This window comes from Genypterus blacodes, unplaced genomic scaffold (genome assembly GCF_046128005.1).
Source record: "Genypterus blacodes isolate CSIRO-AG114 ecotype Tasmania unplaced genomic scaffold, CSIRO-AGI_Gbla_v1 ptg000137l_1, whole genome shotgun sequence".
In the NCBI taxonomy this organism is placed as follows: domain Eukaryota; kingdom Metazoa; phylum Chordata; class Actinopteri; order Ophidiiformes; family Ophidiidae; genus Genypterus; species Genypterus blacodes.
Window position 1 is genome coordinate 1031203 of NW_027466939.1, and position 20307 is coordinate 1051509.

Below are 20307 nucleotides of genomic sequence, written 5' to 3' on the forward strand. Positions count from 1 at the left end.
ACGTAACCCTTTCCGTCCAGTAGGTGGCACTGTGTCCCGGCAAATCCAACAAGTTTAACCGATGGATTTCCAGGCTAATTGAAATAAAGTCTATCTGCCGGCTCTTATACACCGATGGGCAGATTTGTGTGTATGTACCGATAAATTACCTGATTTTATAATCTAACGCGATCAAATGAATAGTTTGTGTTTGGGCCGTGTGTGTTTTCACGTCCAGATGAGTTGAAAGGTGCTCAAAGCTTTAGTGTATAAAAAGAAAATAAGGAGGGAAATCCACATACTGCACTGCAATGACGCAATTCACACACTCTCCTGCTGCAACACAGAAAAACGTGACTCGCTCGTCAACATGTATGATATAGATTAGAAGGGTGTGTGTGTGTGTGTGTGTGTGTGTGTGTGCGGGTGGGTGGGTGCGTGCGTGCGTGCGTGCGTGTGTGTGTGTGTGTCCGTTTCTCATTCACCAAAACAATACACGCCCATATCTCGTGCTGCCCGCGGCGTCTCGGGGAATTGGACTCCGTCGCCGGGGATCAGGTCCTGATTACCGGCTTCCCAGACCCCGCTGCGCTCCCGCCTCTTCACGCTCTTCCGCTCTTCACTGTGGGGCTGCAGATAAATATATATATTTCTAAAAGAAAAAGGAGCTCCACGTAGAGGGGGCGAATCCACGGCGCACTACGCAGATTGATAACCTGGATGCTCTGCGTCCGAGCCCAGCCAAACCAAACCCACCCACCCCTGCGGCCCTGCGAACCCAAGATGCGATCCGGCGAGATAAAGGTGCGTTTGTTTTGTGTGTCCGCTTTTGATTGTCCTGCTCGTTTGGGTTGTCGCCTTGTTTGCGTCCCGTGGTTGCCTTATATAGTCCAGCGTCTGAACGTAACCCAGGCACCGATTGGGGGAGGACAAAGGCGGCGGATGGAGAAGAGGAGAGCCGAAGTGTGAATAGAACCGCACAGCAGCTACAGGATAGCGTCAACACGGCGGGGAAGACCCGTGAAAGCGCGTTTATGTGGCTGTTACAGGCTTACACGCAGCGGCCGGAGGATGTGTGTGTGTGTGTGTCAGCTGTATGGAGCAGGTGGAAGCGGGTTATTCTAGTCAATGACACGGTCCCGGTGTGTGTGTGTGTGTGTGTGTGTGTGTGTGTGTGTGGGTGTGTGTCTGATGCATCTGGAGCTACAGACTGAGGCTCCATCAGCTCCTCCGCAGCCCCGCAGGAGCCTCACTTCCACACCCCGCGTCTCTATGCTCAAAGCCGGGGATCGAGTCCTTCCAGTGTCCCCTGGTGTAACGGGAGGCTTACACACACACACACACCTGTAATAATTAAATACACGTCTCAAGAACATCACGTGACACAACGTGCAAACCACATTTTGATCACGTGTATGAAGATGTTAGTGTTTATATGTTTTTATTTAGTGACAATACAGCACATCTGAACTTCCTCTCAAGCTCTCTGTGACTCTCTCTCTCTCTCCTAGGCATGTTAGCATCTTGGTTGATGGCCGTGCTGTGTGAAGGCAGTGCAGGCTGCAGGGGAGACTGAATGCCCCTAAAGTTTGAAGGTAAAGTCTCCTCTCCTCTCCTCTCCTCTCCTCTCCTCTCTTCTCCTCTCCTCTGACTGGGCCTGACCCTGTGTGTGTACAGCATGTGTGTGTGTGTGTGTGTGTCTCATGACGTGGACATGAAGAAGCAGCATAAATCTGTGTGCAAAGAATGGATTTTTAGTCTGGCTAAGCGTCTCTAGCGGTCAGCGTGCAGTCACACCTGACATCACTGGGTCAGGGACTCCCACAGCTCAAACTATGCTGTCAGTGACACGGTGTTGTATCATTTTGTTTTGTATGCATGAACTTGACCATCTACTATGTGGAACCATTGTGTTTCCTGCCTGTTGCCATGGCTACTTTATGGCCACCGTAGGTCCCCGCTGTCACTGTAGGACGCAGAGTTATGATTCGGACTGAAATAGGTTTAGGTTTTGGTCAGACTAAGGTTGAATTGAACACATCAGTAACTAAGGAGACACAGCAGGAGATGTTTCATTTTTAGTGTCGTGCTTCCTGTAGCTTGTATTCTCCAACACACACTACATAGTACTGTGGATTACAGCTCAGGCAAGTTCAAAGACAAACTGTGCCACTTATATTAGCTCCTAAATAAATAAGAAGGGAAACAATGCTGGATTTTACACAACTACGCTACTGAATTGACTCTCCTCTCTTCAATGGGGGACAAGTTGTGAGACCGCAGGACGCATGATGACTCCAACATGTTAAGATTTGGCCTGGAGTGAGTTAGGATCCAAGAACTCACTCTGACATTTCCGCCCCTTTGCTGCTTTGCTGTGATAAATCCCTGTGGTTGTCTTTGTTAACGATGAAGACATCTGCGCGTCTGTGTGTCCTTTACACAGCTGACGAGAATGTTCAATTAAAGCAGTAACATCACCAGACCGTGGCAGAGAAAGCTGTGTGTAAACGTACAGTGGCGAGTGTGAATGTGTGAGAGAAGAAGAATGAATGAACCTTTCTAGCTCAAAGCACAAAACACACATTATTGTACAGGTAGGATGTAAACAGGGACAGAGAAACTGGCTGATGAATTAATTACTGTCTATTGTTGCGATAGAGTTTGTGTGTGTGTGTGGGTATTTCCAGAGAAGTAAGTACCTCTCAACTTCTGCTTATCAAAGTGTATCTGTCAGAGAATCTCCAGTGTCAGTGTGTACTCATGGATGGTTTGCAAAATAACTGAAAATAGGGGAATAATAGGAAACCTTGTTGTAGATGGGTTGATGCATGTGTACACATATATACAGTATATGTACACACACACACCCTCTCTCCCACACACTCACAGTTTGAATGAAACGTCCCCTTTGGCAGACGTTGGCTTGCTTGTCAGTGTGATGACCAGCCACAAGTGTCACAGCTAATGGGCTCTGACACTGTCATAGCTGTGCGTGTGTGTGTGTGTGTGTGTGTGTGTGTGTGTGTGTGTTTTACCGATGATCCATTCATCAGTATAACAGTCACAAAGCTCACAAAGCATATACTGGACTCATCCTGGACTCGTACCTAACTGTCCCTACCTTATCAACTATTTTGTGGTGTGTGTGTGTGAGAGAGAGAGTGAGACTGCAAGAGCTAAACAGGAAGTGAGTAGCAGAGTGAAAAGAGGAAGCCTTGTCTGGCTTACTCGTAGATTTAATCTAATCTACAAACTGTCTCACTTTGACAGTTTTACCACCAGCTATGGACAAATCCAACGTTTGGTGAGGTTCTCCATTCACATCCTCATGTCACAGCACCTTACTGGACCCTGATGCTTCCATTGGTCAGACACACACTAATAAGAAGAGTTTCCAAAGATACCAGGTGTAAGAAGATGATCTAGAATACCAGGAATATCTACAATACTTCCGTTTGATGGAGTGGTGCAGCCATACAAAAATCTTTCTGCATCGTTTAGATGAAAGAATGGGAAGCGACAGAATGATCTGATTCAGGATCTATATTTGATCCCGCATAGCAGTTTAATTCAATGACAAATGAGAGGAAAAATGAATCGTTTAGGAGACGTAAGGCGTGGGTTAGGTGGGTTTGTAGGCGTTTCATTGCTGTCTAATCTATTCTGTTATCATCCAGATTAAGAGCCAGATTAATTGATAGAAATCCATTACTTCATGATTAAGTGATACATTTAGTCTTCAATTCATAATTTGGCAATGTTTACATCACTGTTGTCACTTTGTTAGATTGGAGGACATCAGTTTCTTCTCTGATCCCTCTTCATGCTGCAGTTGGAGCACAGATCCTTTGTGCTCCTTCTCTCCTTTTCTTATTGTTTTCTGCAAAACTAAGAGGATCTGGGTCAAGTTACAGAACAATGACATAACAAGATCTTCTGTTCAGCTGTGTCTGAAATACCCACGCTGTTGCTATTTTTCTATCTCTCCCTCCCTCCCTCCCTCCCTCCCCCCCTCCCTCCATCACTCCATTCATCATGTAATTGGGCGGAATTATGACTAATACAAACCCCTCTGGCTGTTTGTCAGCTGTCATGTGGCTTTTATACAGATTATAAATTGCTTAATATATTTGGATGCCTGTGTGTGTTAGTGTGTCTGTGTGTGTGTGCGTGTGTGCTCCAGCAGGAACCCGCGTTTATCCACTTTCTCATCTGAACTGTTAAATCGGGTCGGGCAGCACCAGGCATTGATATCCTATGCAAAAAATGGGTGATTCATGGAAGTAAAGCATGGAACCCGTCTGGCCACAGGAGCGGCTCGGCAGCTTGTCATGACTAATGGCCAGCACATTTTTTAATCTGGCGACTCGGAGAGACGACAGACGTCAGCAGCTCAAGTTGTCAGGAGAAAGTGTATAGACTGTGACAGCCATAATTAGAGGTTGGTAATTGATGAGGCACTGATGAAGATGGTGTTCCCCACTACTGCTAAATGATACATACACACACACACACACACACACACACACACACACACACACACACACACACACACACAGCACACGCACAAACACTCCACACACTCTTTAGGAGAGCAAGATTGTACTGTGAGGAGGAGGCGCTGAACAAAATGACGAAGATATAATAGCAAAGCAGGATGAAAGCATCGCTGTTGCCATGGTAACCGGTGGAGCATCTGCAGAGCAAGGTTGGATGTTTTGACGTGTTGATGGTGGCTTGTGGGTTAGGCAGAGAAAGCGAGGGAGAGGTGAGGAAAACCGGTTTGATCCAGCGCAAGTGTGTGCGAGTGCTCTTCATCTGGCTGTCGTTTTATTTTCTCTCCTCCTCTCCCTCGGAAAGAGCTGCATGATTCACACACACCACTGATACTCAACGTAGGACCTCTTCCTGCTTTCCTAGACAGTTAAGTGATGCTGCATCCCATCATGCTGTCAGCTCCAGCACTCACACTGTGGAGCGGTCGCGTGGCAAACTCCATGTGGGCTCATATACAGTGAGTGCCTGTGTGTGTGTCTGTCTGTCTGTCTGTGTGTGTGTGTCTGTGTGTGTCTGTGTGTGTGTGTGAGAGGACATATATAACAGATCAATACGCTGACGGCAGTAGGATCAAGGTTATTCCGTGATCGCTACTTCTTTACAGCAAAAACAGTCAATAGATAAATACAAAGTTTACATGCTGCTTAATAATGTTTTCCTTTCAGTTTCTTCCCATGTGTGTGTGGTGAGGAGAGTCCCATGATGGAAATACTGTCTCCGAGGACTTTCTCTGTTATCTCTCCCTCCTGTGTATTGGTTGGATTGTTTGTTTGCAGGATTGTCGTAGAATATTTGGAACCAAATTAATGTCATTACAGTCATTCTGTTCTGTAGATTGATTGATTTGCTACCGGCGACCACTTCTGTTAGTAGTTAAGCTGCAGCCTTCTCTCTTTATAACCTCGTTAGATACGCAACAATATCCTGATGAATACACTTAAGCTACTTAAAGGTGCAATATTAGATTTTTTTGCTATTGTATTACATTTTGCTATTTTACTCTCAAAGTAAATAAGCAGAGAATGTGTCTAACCCAAGCCAGGGCTCCATGTTTGCATCCCGGTGTCTCCTCCTCCCGTGACGCTCTGTCCTCTCTCCTCTCCCACCCCTCCGCTCCTCCATGTGTCTGTCCTCACGCTTAGTGGACACCTCGCTATTTTAAGAACAGCGCCTGTGCTGCTGCCTGGCTGTCACACTTAGATCAGCATTTCTATGCCTGCTCGGGTAAGGGAGTGTGTGCGTGTGTGTGACCGTCGGCCTCCGTGTTACGGAGATGATGCGGGTGATGGTGAGACGTGCGTCGCCCGCCACTGATCCCATCAAACACATTTTGTCTGGATTTGTTCATACTTGTACATAAGGAAGTGCAACTACAGGTTTATATCACCACTCCATTTATTCACTCTCTTCTAGATTGCTCCCCATGGCACTCCGGTGTGTGTGTGTGTGTGTGTGTGTGTGTGTGTGTGTGTGTGTGTGTGTGTGTGTGTGCATCTATGCATGTGAAATGTTGTGTGTTGTAACCAGGGTGCTCGTGATGCCTGGGTCATGTATTCCCTGAGAGAGAGAGACAGAAAGAGAGAGGGTGAGAGAGAGACGTGTGTTTACCTGCTCTCTCTCTCTCCCCCTCTCTCTCTCTCCCTCTCCCTCATCTCTCTTTGTGTCTGTCAGTCTGAGTTATGTTTGTTCATCCACGTTCAAGCCTGCATGTGCTCTTGCTCGTGTGAAAACTCAAATGCGTGCGTGTGTGTGTGTGTGTGTGCGTGTGTATCGCGGATGCTGGCAACAATAGACTGGCCCGCTCCGTCTCTTTTGGCTTCCTGTGTTCGGTCTCGCCCTATCCGTCCTCCCGCTGTCACCCCCCTCCTGACTCGCTACCTGACACACACGACTCGCTCTTCCTTTCCTCCCTCCTCCTCCTCCTCCTCCTCTTCCTCCTCAGTTCTTCATACCCTCCCCACACTAATCCTCTCGCCATGCTCCTGGCACCAGCTCTCACTCCTTCTCCCCCGTGTTGCATTGTGTTTGATCTGAACAAGCATACGGCCCTGCATGGTAATTTGCAGCTGTCTCTTCGTCGTGTTTTAGCGGCGGACACGTCGGTTTGTCCTTGACTGCTGCTGATGCTTCTTACTTAACGGGGAAACATTCAGCAGCTAATGACTTCTCTTCTCTCAGGCAAGCAGCTGAAACACTGACAGGTCTCTGGCCTTTAGTGGACAGAAGCATTTAGCGATTAGAAATAACAGCTTACGTTTCAACAACTGTAGTAAAGCCGTGACTGAGAAGAACCTTCAGGATTTAAGACGTCTGAACATCCAGAGGAACAAATCTGGTTTCACACAGATCTTAAGCTTATAGAACATTTTTGGGACTATGTATACATAGAGAGGGAAAGACAGTGAAGTATCCAGTCGTCCGCTTGAAAAAGGAAACAAAGTAACCGAGTTAAACTTTGCCAGTTATGATGACATGGTTGCGAGCCTGTTAGTTTAAATGACATCATTGCTGTTAGTTAAAGGATATCATTGTTGTATGTTTGCTAGATGACATCATTCACCATTCCAGATAGCCACTTGTGTATGATTCCATGCTATTCCTGCTCCTTTGTCTTATGTGACTCTTGTTTAAGGATGTCGCCTCCTCACCCACACACACTCGCCCCTCCCTCTCCACACTCTGGGCGTGTGTGTGACAGTCTGGAGGTATCTACCCATTTATCAGCCAGGGGAGGAGGGGAGGGGGGGGGCATCTGTCTGTGCATCAGGAAAGGAAGCACAGATTTGTTTCTGCTTCTCTGTGCAGTTTTCTGTCTCCTCTTTTGTCCGCGCCGCTCCTCCCTTTCTTCCCCGTCTGTTCTCCCTCTTATTCCCTTCTTCAACCCCGCTGCTTGTTAACGCCCTCCCCACCTCTCTTGTCTCTCAGGGGTGAAGGCTTTGGCTGATTGGAGTGGCACTGCTTACTTTGATTAATTGGATGGGTCTCCTCTCATTGCCAGACTCCTCTTCCTCTCCTCCTCTTCCCTCATCCTCTCCTCCCCCTGCGTGTCTGTCTTGGCCGAGGTCTGTTTTTGGCTGTGCTCTCTGTGCTCTCTCTCTCTCTCTCTCTCTCTCTCTCACCCCGCCGACCTCTGTCTCACTCCACCTCTCCACCTCTCCTCCTCCCTTCCTTTCTCCTCTCCTCTCAGACCTCATCCTCGCCATTATCTCTACGCCACCTCCCTGTCTCCCAGTGCCTCCTGAGTGTTTTCATTCGATATGCAGCGTCCTCAGCAGAGTCGTGGCAGAAGCAACGAGCCTGTCCCCCCTCGCTCACGCGCATACATATTCAAAATGATTCACACTAAAGCCATTACAGCACAGCCAAGTGACAGGCAGGCTGTTATTCCATCCCAGTAAATACAATCTGTGGAGACGCTGTGTCAACCTGGAGAGAGAAGTAAAGACAATCACAGGGACTAACTGCAGTCTTCCTTTGTCCTTTATGGGACAATTTTATCAGCTGTGTGCATGTTTGTGTGCTTGCATGTGTGTGTGTGTGTGTGTGTGTGTGTGTGTGTGTAATGCCGTGTCTGTTTGATTATGCTAATCGGGGGTGATGGACTCGGATGAGGAAGAATAAATAAGCACAATAACAACATCAACACAGTTATTGAAATCACTGCCTGATGAATGAATGTGGCTCTGCTGTGTTGGGATGAGACAATCACTGCCTTGTTCCTTTGATCACCAGGGCTTAACATGCACTTTGTTATGTTCTATGTTTGCCTGGAGGGGGGAAGGAGGGTGTTTGTCACACATTCATGCCTTTATTTTCTTCCACACAAGTTGATGAAAGAGCTCATTATAGAATTGCAGTTTGAAGTGGTTTCTTTAGTCTAGAGAGGCACGTGTCATCTTTACTCTGCTAATGACAACAATCAACACTGGAGCTGTGACCTTTTCGCCTAGGAATGATGCACTTTTGAGCAGACCGTCCACGTCCTCTTCTTCCTCGTCTTCGTCTATGGGGAGTGGAGTTCAGCCCTCTGAGTTCAGATATAAGCCACTAATTGTGTGTGTAACTGTGAGTGACTGTCAGCTCCAGCCTGCACAATGAGAGCTAATGCATACCTGTCACTTACGTTTGTGTGTGATTGTCTGAAGTTAAGTGACATTGCTTCAACTCTCTCTCTCTCTCTCTCTCTCTCTCTCTCTCTCTCTCTCTCCCTCTCCCTCTCCCTCTCCCTCTCCCTCTCCCTCTCCCTCCCTCCCCTTCTCAGGCTGTAAGCCCTGTGCACGGCGGTGATGACCAGCCAGGGCAGTGGCAGCAGGGGCGGTGGGCAGCACTCTGACAGTCCTCCCCCTCGTCACACCCCCGGGCCCAAGCTGCAGGTGCAGCGCTCCCTCTCTCGTGACACCATCACCATCCACTTCTCTGCTCTGGGGAAGGAGGAAGACGACGAGGAAGACGATCTCTACGGCATTCCCCTGGAATCTGGCCCATTGGACGGCGCGAGGGGACTTCAGGATGTGGCGCCATCGGGGGCTGACGACTACGGTGTCTCTACGTGCTTGGAGGCGAGAGAGGAGCTGCTGTTTGAATCTGGCGGTGTGGGGGCGTCTGGAGCTGCGGTGCTTCCTGTGTCGTCCACCACCCTGTGTGTGCAGCCATCAGACACTACACAGACATACACACTCGCAACCTCTCCAGCCATGACTATAACACCCACCTCTACCCACGCCCAGCTGAGCTCCACCCCTCCTGCCAGTTCCTCCTGGCCCTCTGATCGAACCTCAACCAACCCCCCTACCAGTTGCTCCGCTTCCTCCTCCCCTTGCAAGTCCGCAGCACTGTCCTCCTCCAAGCCGTTCCTCAGCCTGGTGAGGTCGTTGTCCAATGATGTCGAGTCTCGAGAAAGCACGCTGCCCTCCGCCTCTGTTGCACCGCCACAAGCACGACACAGACACTTAATGAAATCTTTCGTTAAGTCTCTGTCCACTGACACCTCAAAGCCGGAACATCAGGAAGGGTCGCCGCACCACCATCCACAACATCAGCCGCCGCAGCAGCAGCAAACACAGCCGTCCCAGCGCCCTCCGCCTCGCAACATGCAACTCTTCAAGCAGTTCTCCCAGCCTCGCTTATCCTCAGGCACCGTTGTTGTCAACAAAACAGGCGGAGACTCCAAAACAGCCCCGTCCTCCCCCATCATGTCCCCAGATGGTAGGTCCTTCTTCAAGGTTCAAGAGGTGGAGGCCAGGATAGAAGATACCAAGCGGCGGCTGTCGGAGGTGATGTCAGACCCTCTACAGCTTTTCAGTAAGATCATGGGAGACGAGTCTGGAACAGCAGGAGGTGTGGGAAGCGCCGCCCACCGCGCCAAGTCCCTCTCCTCCAGCGCGTCGGAGCTCAGCGGAGCGATGGCAGTGAACGGGCACACAGAAGGTAACAACAACTACTGCATCAAGGAGGAGGAGGGGGCGGAGGAAGAGGAAGAGACCCCCACAGGCAAAGGTCAAGATTCTGTGTTTTTCTCCTTCCCATCTCTGGCACCAGCCGCGTCCTTCCCCAAATCTCCCTCCCTCACTCTGGGCCGCTGCTCCATGTCGGCCCTGGTAGCCCGGCAGGAAGATGAGGACTTTTGCGAACTGTACAGCGAAGAGTTTGAATTGTGCACCGACACGGAGACACCGGATGGGGAGCGACCCGGGTCCCATCAGCCTCACACTGGGAGTACTGGCCTGTGTAGTGAGATGGATACAGAGGAAGAGGAGAAGCTGGAGGCGGAGGTACAGACTGTGCCCGTGACTGGCCTCGTCTTCCTCACACAGTTGGTGTATTGGTACCTGGTCTTGCCGGTGCCACCGTATGTGTGCGCGATTGTGCACGGGATGGTGGCCGGGTTCAGTTTGGCCGTCCTGGTGCTTTGGCTGTCCTCTTCCCGACGCTCCTCCTCCGGGACGAGGGGAGCGAGGCAACGGCTAGAACAATGGAACGTGGTCCAGCTGGATATAAAAGAACCCGGCATATTCAAGGTGAGATGAAGTGATGGTGAAGATGAAGAGCTGTGACGTGATTGGCTGTAGTATTTTGACAATGTCAGGACTTCTATACTGCAACTTGTTCTCCCCCAAATTCAGCGTGGGGTTCTAAGTGCAGTCCTGCTCTGCTGCAACAATATTGAATATGTATAATGTGTATGGATTTACATTTGCATGGCAGCCAAAAGTCAAGATAACTTCCAGTTGACAGCTTGTACATGATATTGAGCTAAAGTGTTTATGTAACAGTGGCATCGAGTAACTATTTTCTATGTGAGGATGCCATATAGTGCTGCCAAATATCTACAAATGTGACACTTTGAGTTATTGTAGTATTTTGCACTTGGTAGGATTGAGCAAGAATCAACCAGCTGTGGTGTGTGTGTCCGTTTTTAAGCTATTTGTTTTGCCCTTAGACATTTTAGCACCCAGGCATGCTAGTAAAGCCCGGAAATTTCCCCCTGCTGTTTCAATTCCATTGGCGTTGCATGCAGAGCCTCCCAGAGGACTGGTGAAGCAGGCGTTTGGATGAGAATTAAATTGTATACAGCCTCTCTGGACCAGCAGCAACACATCAAGCTTATACTACACTCTTCTCCTGTGACAGCTACAGCTTTGCTTTGAACCACACGATCAGATGAGACCGTTTACCCCCAGTCTCACCTTTAAACTCATGCAAAGTTGTGGAAAGTGTTTTTTTCAGACCAGACGCAGTTAGCCAGGAGTTACATAAGCGTGTGTAGGTTTGTGCGTGCGTGTAGGCACATTGATGTTTGTATTTAGCCTGAGCTGGCACCGAGCTGTTGCATGGGACGGCCTCATGGCTCGATGTTGTTTTAATATACGTGCTTGATTTGATGCACAACAATCACTACCTCACATATAACAATCATATCAAGACATTTACCACATTGCACATGACCTTAAATCCTTCATATTGGCTGTGTGTGGTGTGTGTGTGGTTGACTATGAGTATTAGTCATTTGTTGGTTTTGAGTCCTTGTCAGTGAAACGCCGTCTCCCCATTTGTCCCCACAAACCCTCAGGGCTGGATGAATGAGATCCACAGCTATGACCCGGAGATGTACCACGCCACCCTGACCCACTCTGTTTACGTCCGACTGGAGGGCTCTGTCCTGCGTCTGTCCAAACCCAATCGGAACATCTCCCGCCGCGCCACGCACAACGAGCCCAAGCCGGACGTCACCTACATCAGTCAGAAGATCTACGACCTCAGCGACAGCAAGGTGAAGTGCTCTATTGGTGTGTTGTCGTGAAAGATAAAGAAAAGAAAGAGGCAGAGCAGTTGTTGTCTGGTGTTCTTATGGGGATATGTGCTTGTACTTGCTGACCCAATTACAAGCTTAACAGATAGTGACATCAATATTTGTTTTTGCCTCTGTGTATTCTTGCCAATAGGTCATGTTCAATGACTCAACCACTCACACACTCTGTAAACATGTGTGCGAGTGCCACAGGCTCCACGAGCATGTACACAGCTTTGTGTTCTCCACATTCTGTGTGTGTGTGTGTGTGTGTGTGTGTGTGTGTGTGTGTGTGTGTGTGTGTGTGTGTGTGTGTGTGTGTGTGTGTGTGTGATGACACGACATATGCAGGCAGGACATCATGCCCTGTACTGCCTCCTCGTGTGTCATGCAGCAGAGGTCACTGTGGTCTCCACCATGCTGCTGCACACCTGCCATCCCTCACTCCTGTGGACCTGAATGGCTCTCTGTCAGGCCTCTTGCAGCAGGGCTTGGGAATATTTGAGAGGGATTGGTGGAAACATTACACTAGCGACTTTACCTTGATGAAGATACATTTCATACAGTGCATTGCTGGACATAAACAAATGCAATACTTGGATTACAGACGCACTTGGGCTAGATATCTGTTCTCACATTCCTGTTTCTCTTTTGTTGTTCATATTGTGTCACTGTGAACATCACATTATTACATTACTATGTATCCTGGTTCATCATAGGCACATTAAGATGGAAAAGGAAAAGCCTCCAAAAGCTACTCAATCTGAAGTTACAACTTAAGTTAGAGACAAATGAGTTTGCCGCTGCCTTAGAAAGAGTTTTCCTCTGACATTTTACCCTGAAAGTATAACATAACAAAACAAGAAACCCTCCCCCAGGGCACAAATCCTGTGCCTTTAATAGAACGTTCATCTACACCAGACAGATTCAGACAGTACCATCCCTTACTGCAGGTAGCCCAACCTTCACATACCGGTAATACTCTTTAACACTGGTGCTAGATGGCGCTTTAAAAAGTATGTACATGTAAACAAAGCCTTCATACGGCATTAAACAAACACTAGACACAAAACCCCTTCCCTTGGTTTGCCCCTGTCTATCAGCCATGGATGTAATTGACCTGAAAAGCATTCATTTTCTATCACTTACTCTGACTTTTTGCTTAGATTGTGGCTATATAAACTGAGTTTGTCTGCCCCATAGATTTGCTTGGTGCCCCAGAGCCTGGCCAGGAAACGAATATGGAACAAGAAGTATCCCATTTGCATTGAGCTGGCCAAGCAGGAGGACTTCATGTCCAAGGCGCAGGGAGAAAGGCTTGAGGGCGGGGAGGAAAGATTAGCAGGACCTGGTGAGAGGCTGGAGAGAATGGACAAGGGTGAGAGAGTGGAAGGACACGGATCTGGAGAGGAACCCAAGAGGCCCAAAGAGTCTGGTGGAGGAAATCTGACCATCTACCTATTTGGGCGAACCGGCCGGGAAAAGGAAGAATGGTTCCGGAGATTTCTGCTGGCGTCCAGGATGAAGTCAGAGGGCAGAAGTGTCAGTCTGCCTGGTATCTGTAAGAGTGGTATGTTTGACTCCCAGCTATTTACTCAACCACGGCTCAACACCTAAATGTATGTTTTTCCAATCACTCCGCCTCACTCTCTCTCTCTCTCATCCGCACACGGCCACACAGCAATTCCCACTGTCCACTTAGCCAATCTTTAGTATGGCTTTAGTTTGTAACTGCACAGCCATCAAATCTGTGTATGAACCTGAGTTTAGGGACCGACAATCCCCACAACGCAGCAAACAGATGAGTGTGAGTGGGTCAGCAGGATTACATGCATAAAGCAGCATATTAATACAGAAGTGCTCTCCAGTGGGGAATATAAACCTGCAAGGGAAAGGCCTCATTCAGAGAGAGAGAGAGAGAGAGAGAGAGAGAGAGAGAGAGAGAGAGAGAGAGAGAGAGAGAGAGAGAGAGAGAGAGAGAGAGAGAGAGAGAGAGAGAGAGAGAGAGAGAGAGAGAGAGAGAGAGAGAGAGAGAGAGAGAGAGAGAGAGAGAGAGAGAGAGAGAGAGAGAGAGAACCATGTCTCTGTGGACCAGTATATTGCTGGGAAATAAAGATAAGAGCTGGGTGAAGAGGATAACCGGAAAATGATTTCTATTATAAAGCTGTTGTGTGGATATACAGTAAAAGTGTTTAAAAGAGGAGAGAGTGTTGAAACATGACGTTAGAAGTGAACAGAGTAGATTAGAGTAGAGTTAACGGTCCGAGGCTCCACAAAGCGTTGAGCGTGCTTTATGCAAATATGAAATGTGCTACATTGATTGGAATGACTGTTCATTTAAAGCCTGTTGCTGCATAATTGCGTCACATTAATCGTCCCATCTTACTCCCCATCTTACTCTTTATCCCCTCCGCCCCTCCCCCCCTCAGCCTTCTTGCCCTCCCACAGCCGCAGTGGCAGCACCCATTCCGGTGGAGGAACTGAGGATGACAGCAGGAGCAGCAGTCGGGGAAGCCTGGAGGAGCCGAGCCCGTCTCAGCCTCGGCACAGAGATCCTCCTCCCCCTCTCTCCTGTGGCTCTGCTGGAGGGCTCAGGCAGAGGATGTTGCTGGACTATAATATCTACATGGCCAAATATGTCAACCCGCAGGCCCCGATGAAGAGCCCAACTGCCACTGACAGCCCTGGGCACAGCCCGGAGAGTAGTCCCAAAGCCACCAAAAAGGCAGGAAAACGTGTTACTTAAGAATAAATTAGCTGAAACAAATCTTTAGCTTCATGTTGTATTGTGAAAATTAAAGCCAGATACTTCTACTTGTCTCTTTTAGATAATCACAAGCTCAATGGAGGCTGCGGAGGCTGCGGAGGCTGCGGAGGCTGCGGAGCCTGAGGCCTGGGTCAACGCTTTCCTAGGAAGAATATTCTGGGACTTTCTCGGAGAAAAGTACTGGGCCAATGTTGTCTCCAAGAAGATCCAAATGAAGCTCAGTAAGATCAGGGTGGGTAGCGGTACTGGTTCACTCAAAAAACACATCGATGAGAAACAAATTGGAGAGGAAGGCCATGAGATAATTCTGTTGACAAACCACATATTTGCATTTGATGAGCTTCCTTGTGTTGCAGCTGCCATACGTTATGAATGAGCTGACTCTGACCGAGCTGGACATGGGTTATTCCATCCCTCAGATACTTCATGCTTCCAAACCGTCTGTGGACCACCAAGGTAGGAGATGAGACCACACTAGGTAGTAGGCTCCTCCCCCTTCCTCAGCTCTCCTCCATCATTTATCCCTGTTGATCCTCCCCTTCTCTGACAGAACACGTGCTCCCATTCTTTCCCCTCAATCCATCTTGCCTTGCTGTTTTTCCTTCTGCATTCTGAGACAACCAAGCCTCACCTCCAGCCCTCTACCTGTCCCTCTCTCCCTCTCTCCTCCAGACTTGCCCTTCTGTGTGCCTCACTCTATTAGCCGGAGTAATTACACTTTACGTCATGGTCGCCTCTGTCCCATTACTGAGACACTGACCTACCCTGCCTGCCTTCAGTCCCACCGAAGGGGACCGGTTAGATACACAGACTCAACGCAGACATGTGGGGCATATTCATTCTCACTCAGCTGACTGGTTTGGGAAGTAAAGGACAGAGATGGTGAAGAATCAAATGAAAGAGACGCAGAAAGGGGAGCCAATAATGATGTAGATTCCTTGATGTTTTCATTTAGCTTCTCATCGACACGGCCACCGCACACAAATCAAAAAGCTTTAATAGAGGGAGAGGAAAAGGCAGAGGAGGAAGGTGTGAGACAGGAAAAATAAGCAGCGCTCAGTCATAGCGGTTTGGATTCATTGAGCAAACAGAAAGGGAAATCTAAACCAGAATCTGTCTCCTCCTCCTTCCCGGTGTGCGATGTGTCAACAGGAAGTAGCCCTATGATGATGACGACCAATAAGGTGGCAACCAGAAGCGACCTTTCAGTGTTTGCTGGAGGAAACGTCTCCTTTCCTGGTGCTTCTGCAGGGGATCTCACAGCAATTATGAAGTTTTGCTCAGTCTTTCTCTCTCTCCCTCCCCCTCTCTCGCTCTCTCTCGCTCTCTCTCTCTCTCTCTCTCTCTATCTCTCTCTCTCTCTTTCTCTCTCTTCAGGGCTGTGGTTTGATCTTGAGATCTCTTACATGGGCTCCTTCCTCATGACATTGGAGACCAAAATGAACCTGGCCCGTTTGGGCAAGGAGAGCGAGGGGCTCGGGGAGCACGGGAAAGACTGGTGAGCCTTTCAAATACAATCAGCCTCTTACAAAGTATTTGTAAAACGTATAGAAGAGAAGGCTTTGTTCACAGCTCCTCCATGTTGGTCTTTGTTATACTCTAATACTGGTACATGACGATGATGAGACCAGAAGGGACATTTTCCACTTTTGTAATCAAAAGCCAGATGTTCTGTGGCGAGATGTTTATTAAGACATATTTGTTATTCGACCTGTCTTTCATAATTTCTGCCGTGATTTGGCTCTTCTTCTCCTTATTTGCTAATCTTTTCTCTGGACGCTTTCCACTGTGGATTTATCCTGTGACTGGTGAGTTTGGGAATATATGCCTGCAGATGCCCTTCACTGATACCATATACAATGTTCTGGATCAAAGAATGAATTGCGTCTGCATGAATTTCCAGTGATAATAGTTCTGTGCAGTTATTAGGGCCTGGTTGTGCAACATTGACTGAGTGTGTGTGCGTGTGTGTGGTGTGATAGGTCTAGGCCTCGAACATACTGTCTGGCAGACAGTGATGAGGAGTCATCGAGTGCTGGCTCATCGGATGAGGAGGATCCCCCTGAACTACTCGCTGATAAAGCCATTGTGCTTGGAGGGGAGGGGTAAGCAAACATTTAAATGATAGTTAAGAACAATTTCCCACTGCCGTGTTGAGCAGAATGTTCTGTATTTTAAGTCCACCTGCTTGCCTATCCACCCACTCAAACCCACACATTTCAATGCTAAATGCTGATGTAATGTTGCACCGGGTCACTTCGCTCCATCGTGGGCGCTGAGCAGCAAGAGATGCTGTTATGAATAAATGATGAACCTGACTCACTCCTTTCCTCGCTTCCTCCTTGCTTCCATCCTGCTGTTCTGCTCATGTAGCTATATGGGAGGCCACAGACCGAGCAAGATTATGCGTTTTGTGGACAAGATAGCCAAGTCAAAGTACTTCCAGAAGGCCACCGAGACAGAATTTATCAAGAAGAAGATGGAGGAAGTGTCTAATACGCCTCTACTCCTCACTGTGGAGGTGCAAGAGTGCCGCGGGACTCTGGCTGTCAACATCCCACCTCCCCCCACAGACAGGATATGGTAGGTTCACCTCCTGGGAGGTTTAAAAAGGAGACTAGGCAACATCCTGGCTGGAGAATATAACACTGCACCCTCTGCTGGACAAATACAGGCATGCTTGCAGTGAGGGATTGGTGCTATAAAGCAAGTTAGCTCACCATCTTAGTTTTAATTACATTTATAGACTAATGACAATGTATAGTGTTTAAAAATGCAATATAAGCTGCTGCAGTGCTCCTTGTAAGAGTTGTAAAATAACCCTAACATGATTGTTACATCTGGCTGTTCAGGTATGGTTTCCGGAGTCCGCCTCACATTGAATTGAAAGCCCGGCCCAAACTGGGTGAGAGGGAGGTCACTCTTGCTCATGTGACGGATTGGATTGAGAAGAAATTGGATCAGGAGTTCCAGGTACACAGAGAAAAAATGATTAACGGCACAATCAAAAATAAATGGGGCAAAAATGAACAATGTTTGCTTGTAAGGTTGTGTCAAATCCCTTGATGTGTAACTGCAGTAAATGCAACTGAAAAGGCAATTCTCCCCCAAATGTTAGGTTATAAAAAAGGAGAACTTGGGAGATTAATTTATGGCTGCTCACAAACGTCCACTTCAAAAGCAGTGTTCCTTTTTCATGGCTCTACCTCTCCTCGTATATGGCCTCAGTAATAACACGCCTGGCTCTGGATAGCTGCCCTGGGGCACACCTGTAGACCACAGGAGCAAAGTGTCCCTGTCAGCTCCATCACAGGCCGGCGTTTAGCCCCGTCTGACTCCTCTGGGGGTTGTTATTATGAACCGCCACTTTCCACCCTGCCTTGGCTGGAATACGGTGACTCTCCACTAATACGAATGTTAGACGGACCTCACAAATGTTTAGTGCAAAAGTGAATATTCACCTCTAGACATAAGCACTATTGTTTCATAGCAATGAGGCATATTTTATGAACTATTCACTTTATGTTGTTTATGACTTTGCTTGGTACTTACATGTTGCCTTTGTCCTCCTGCAGAAAATATTTGTGATGCCAAACATGGATGACATATGGCTACCTGTAATGCACTCAGCCATGGACACACGTTCAAATGCCAAATTGGTTACTGTGACAAATGATGCCTTGAAGGACCCAGAACCCTTGGAAACTGAGGTCTCTGACATGTGAAGACTGCTGTTTACAGTGTACGCTGACGGACATCCTATCACCATGGCAATATGACGAGTCTCCTAAGGAACCAGGGGTGCAGTAACGGGCGGGTCAGGCTCTCCAATCATTTTGCCCATATTCCAGTTTTATTGCTGCACTAGTCTGAGGTCACCGGTGGAGACAAACTGGAAGCTGGCACACTCATAATCATTTCTAGCCACTACAAGCAAGCGAATGGAGTCACACGGATCTGACTTATGGCATCGTAAAGAAATAAAACGTGGGTTGGATAGAAAAGTTGCCAACTGACACGACAGGAAGTACCATAATACCTGTGATGTATAGCTGCACCAAACATCATAGCTCTACATTGTCCACTTCTACAGTATGTGACCTTTCTATTTGACTGGTTTATCATCGCTAGAATTCCACGAGAACCTTGAGGCGTCAGGGTGAGTGTGTGTGACATGAGCAAATATGAAGAATTAATTCTAAATTTAGAGCTGGTTTTGCTAAACGTCCCTGTGTCTAATACGCTCAGAGGGGTCTAAATACTGGACCCCCACCCATTCACACTGCTGCCTGTACCAGCTGCTTGGCACTTATATGCAAACAGATCAATGGCACTGTGTCCATCAAAGATACCAGGTCAGTTTCAATCCACTGAACACCCCATCAAGGCTGCTGGAGATGGACGAGCACGTAGTCAAAACTTTAATATAGCCTGTGTACTTTTCCTGTACTTTTGAAAACAATGGACATTGTCGTGGTTGGCATTAGACTCGAGATGTAGTGTGCAAATTAAAATATATCTGTAAACACAGCAGCTAAACATTGTCTAGGGCTGATGAATGTATAATTGCAAATGCAGCTCCCTCGCTGTGCAAGGAAAAGCTCATTCACTGACGATGAGCTTTTAAGCAACATTATTTCTTTCCACGTTGTTTTCAGATGTGCAAAGTTATACAACTTTTCTGCTTTTAATTGCCAAAGTAACTTTTCAGTCCTATCAGACGAGTACTGTACATGTTACTGACTAATAAGAAATGGCTTCATCATCGAAGGTTCCTTTTGTTCAGGTTGGACTCACGGGATCCTCGACAGAAACCATTTAGTGATTGAAATACAAGATCTTTGGAAAACTGTAGCTGGTGTATGATGGCGATCACAGCAGGGAGCGTTTTGGGGTGTATCAAGAGACTGAAAACCTTTTAACAGAATATGTAATATTGCAATCTTGAGTTTCAGTGGTAAAACAACCAAACTTCCAGTTGTTTTGATAACTCACATACTGGATCTTAGCCATATTATTTGATGTTAGCCATATTGTTTGATGAGCAGCCACCCTGCTAATGAATGCTTGTTTTTCTGGGTATATTTATTCATATGCCGTTTTGTTGTACACACTCAAGCAGCAAAAGTAATTTGCCATGACTCTCAGATGCTTTATCAATTACTTTTATGTATGTTCCAAATGTGTGTGTTGGCAAAGTATATGAGGCAGAAAGTGCCTTTTAAAATAAAACATTCCTACATAGTGAGCCATCACATTTGTTGCATCAGTTGAGGATTGAGAAACTTGGTCTTGGTGCCATCAATGTGTCTGTTTAGACATGCCCATTGTTCTCAGTTTTTGGTGTTCATTTGCAGTGATGAAAACAGACATTGCTGTTGTGTTCAGTGATGTCAGATTGTTATGGTTCTGATCAATGTGGATCAATAAAAAAAAAAACCTTTTGCTTGAAATGAGCGTGTGTGTGTGTGTCAGACATGGTAGGGGAAGTTGAGGACTTGAGACAAGAGTCAGATTAGCCCACAACCGGAAACATTTTCATATTACACCTTTATTTTGTGTGTAGTTAAGTATCAGGACTTTGTGACTTGCTTTAAAAGAGAGACTTGGTACAATTGCCAAGAATCTCCAGTTATGACAAGCCGTGCTATGTTCTTGCACCATTCTTGACCTTTGTGACCATGGACAAGGCCATACAGATTCAAGTGCAGTG

The 20307-nt window shown here is 47.4% G+C and overlaps 1 protein-coding gene across 1 annotated transcript; it reads left to right on the forward strand.

Annotated features, from left to right (window-relative positions):
• The first annotated feature begins 484 nt into the window (after window positions 1-484).
• On the forward strand, window positions 485-20294 carry tex2 (testis expressed 2). The gene is made up of 13 exons (XM_076164576.1): window positions 485-783; window positions 1491-1574; window positions 8801-10556; window positions 11609-11809; window positions 13031-13397; window positions 14257-14552; window positions 14656-14826; window positions 14951-15050; window positions 15972-16092; window positions 16577-16699; window positions 16968-17177; window positions 17447-17567; window positions 18170-20294. Exons 3-13 carry the CDS (start codon window positions 8826-8828, stop codon window positions 18317-18319), a joined length of 3591 nt encoding a protein of 1196 aa, XP_076020691.1. The 5' UTR covers window positions 485-783; window positions 1491-1574; window positions 8801-8825; the 3' UTR covers window positions 18320-20294.
• Window positions 20295-20307: the final 13 nt, after the last annotated feature.

Excerpts from the sequence above, each read along its gene's own strand:
- tex2 (XM_076164576.1), top strand. The coding sequence starts at position 8,826 with ATGACCAGCCAGGGCAGTGGCAGCAGGGGCGGTGGGCAGCACTCTGAC. Across the intron at positions 13,398-14,256 it reads GCCTGGTATCTGTAAGAGTG|CCTTCTTGCCCTCCCACAGC; the intron begins GTATGTTTGACT and ends TCCCCCCCTCAG. Across the intron at positions 14,827-14,950 it reads TGAAGCTCAGTAAGATCAGG|CTGCCATACGTTATGAATGA; the intron begins GTGGGTAGCGGT and ends CTTGTGTTGCAG.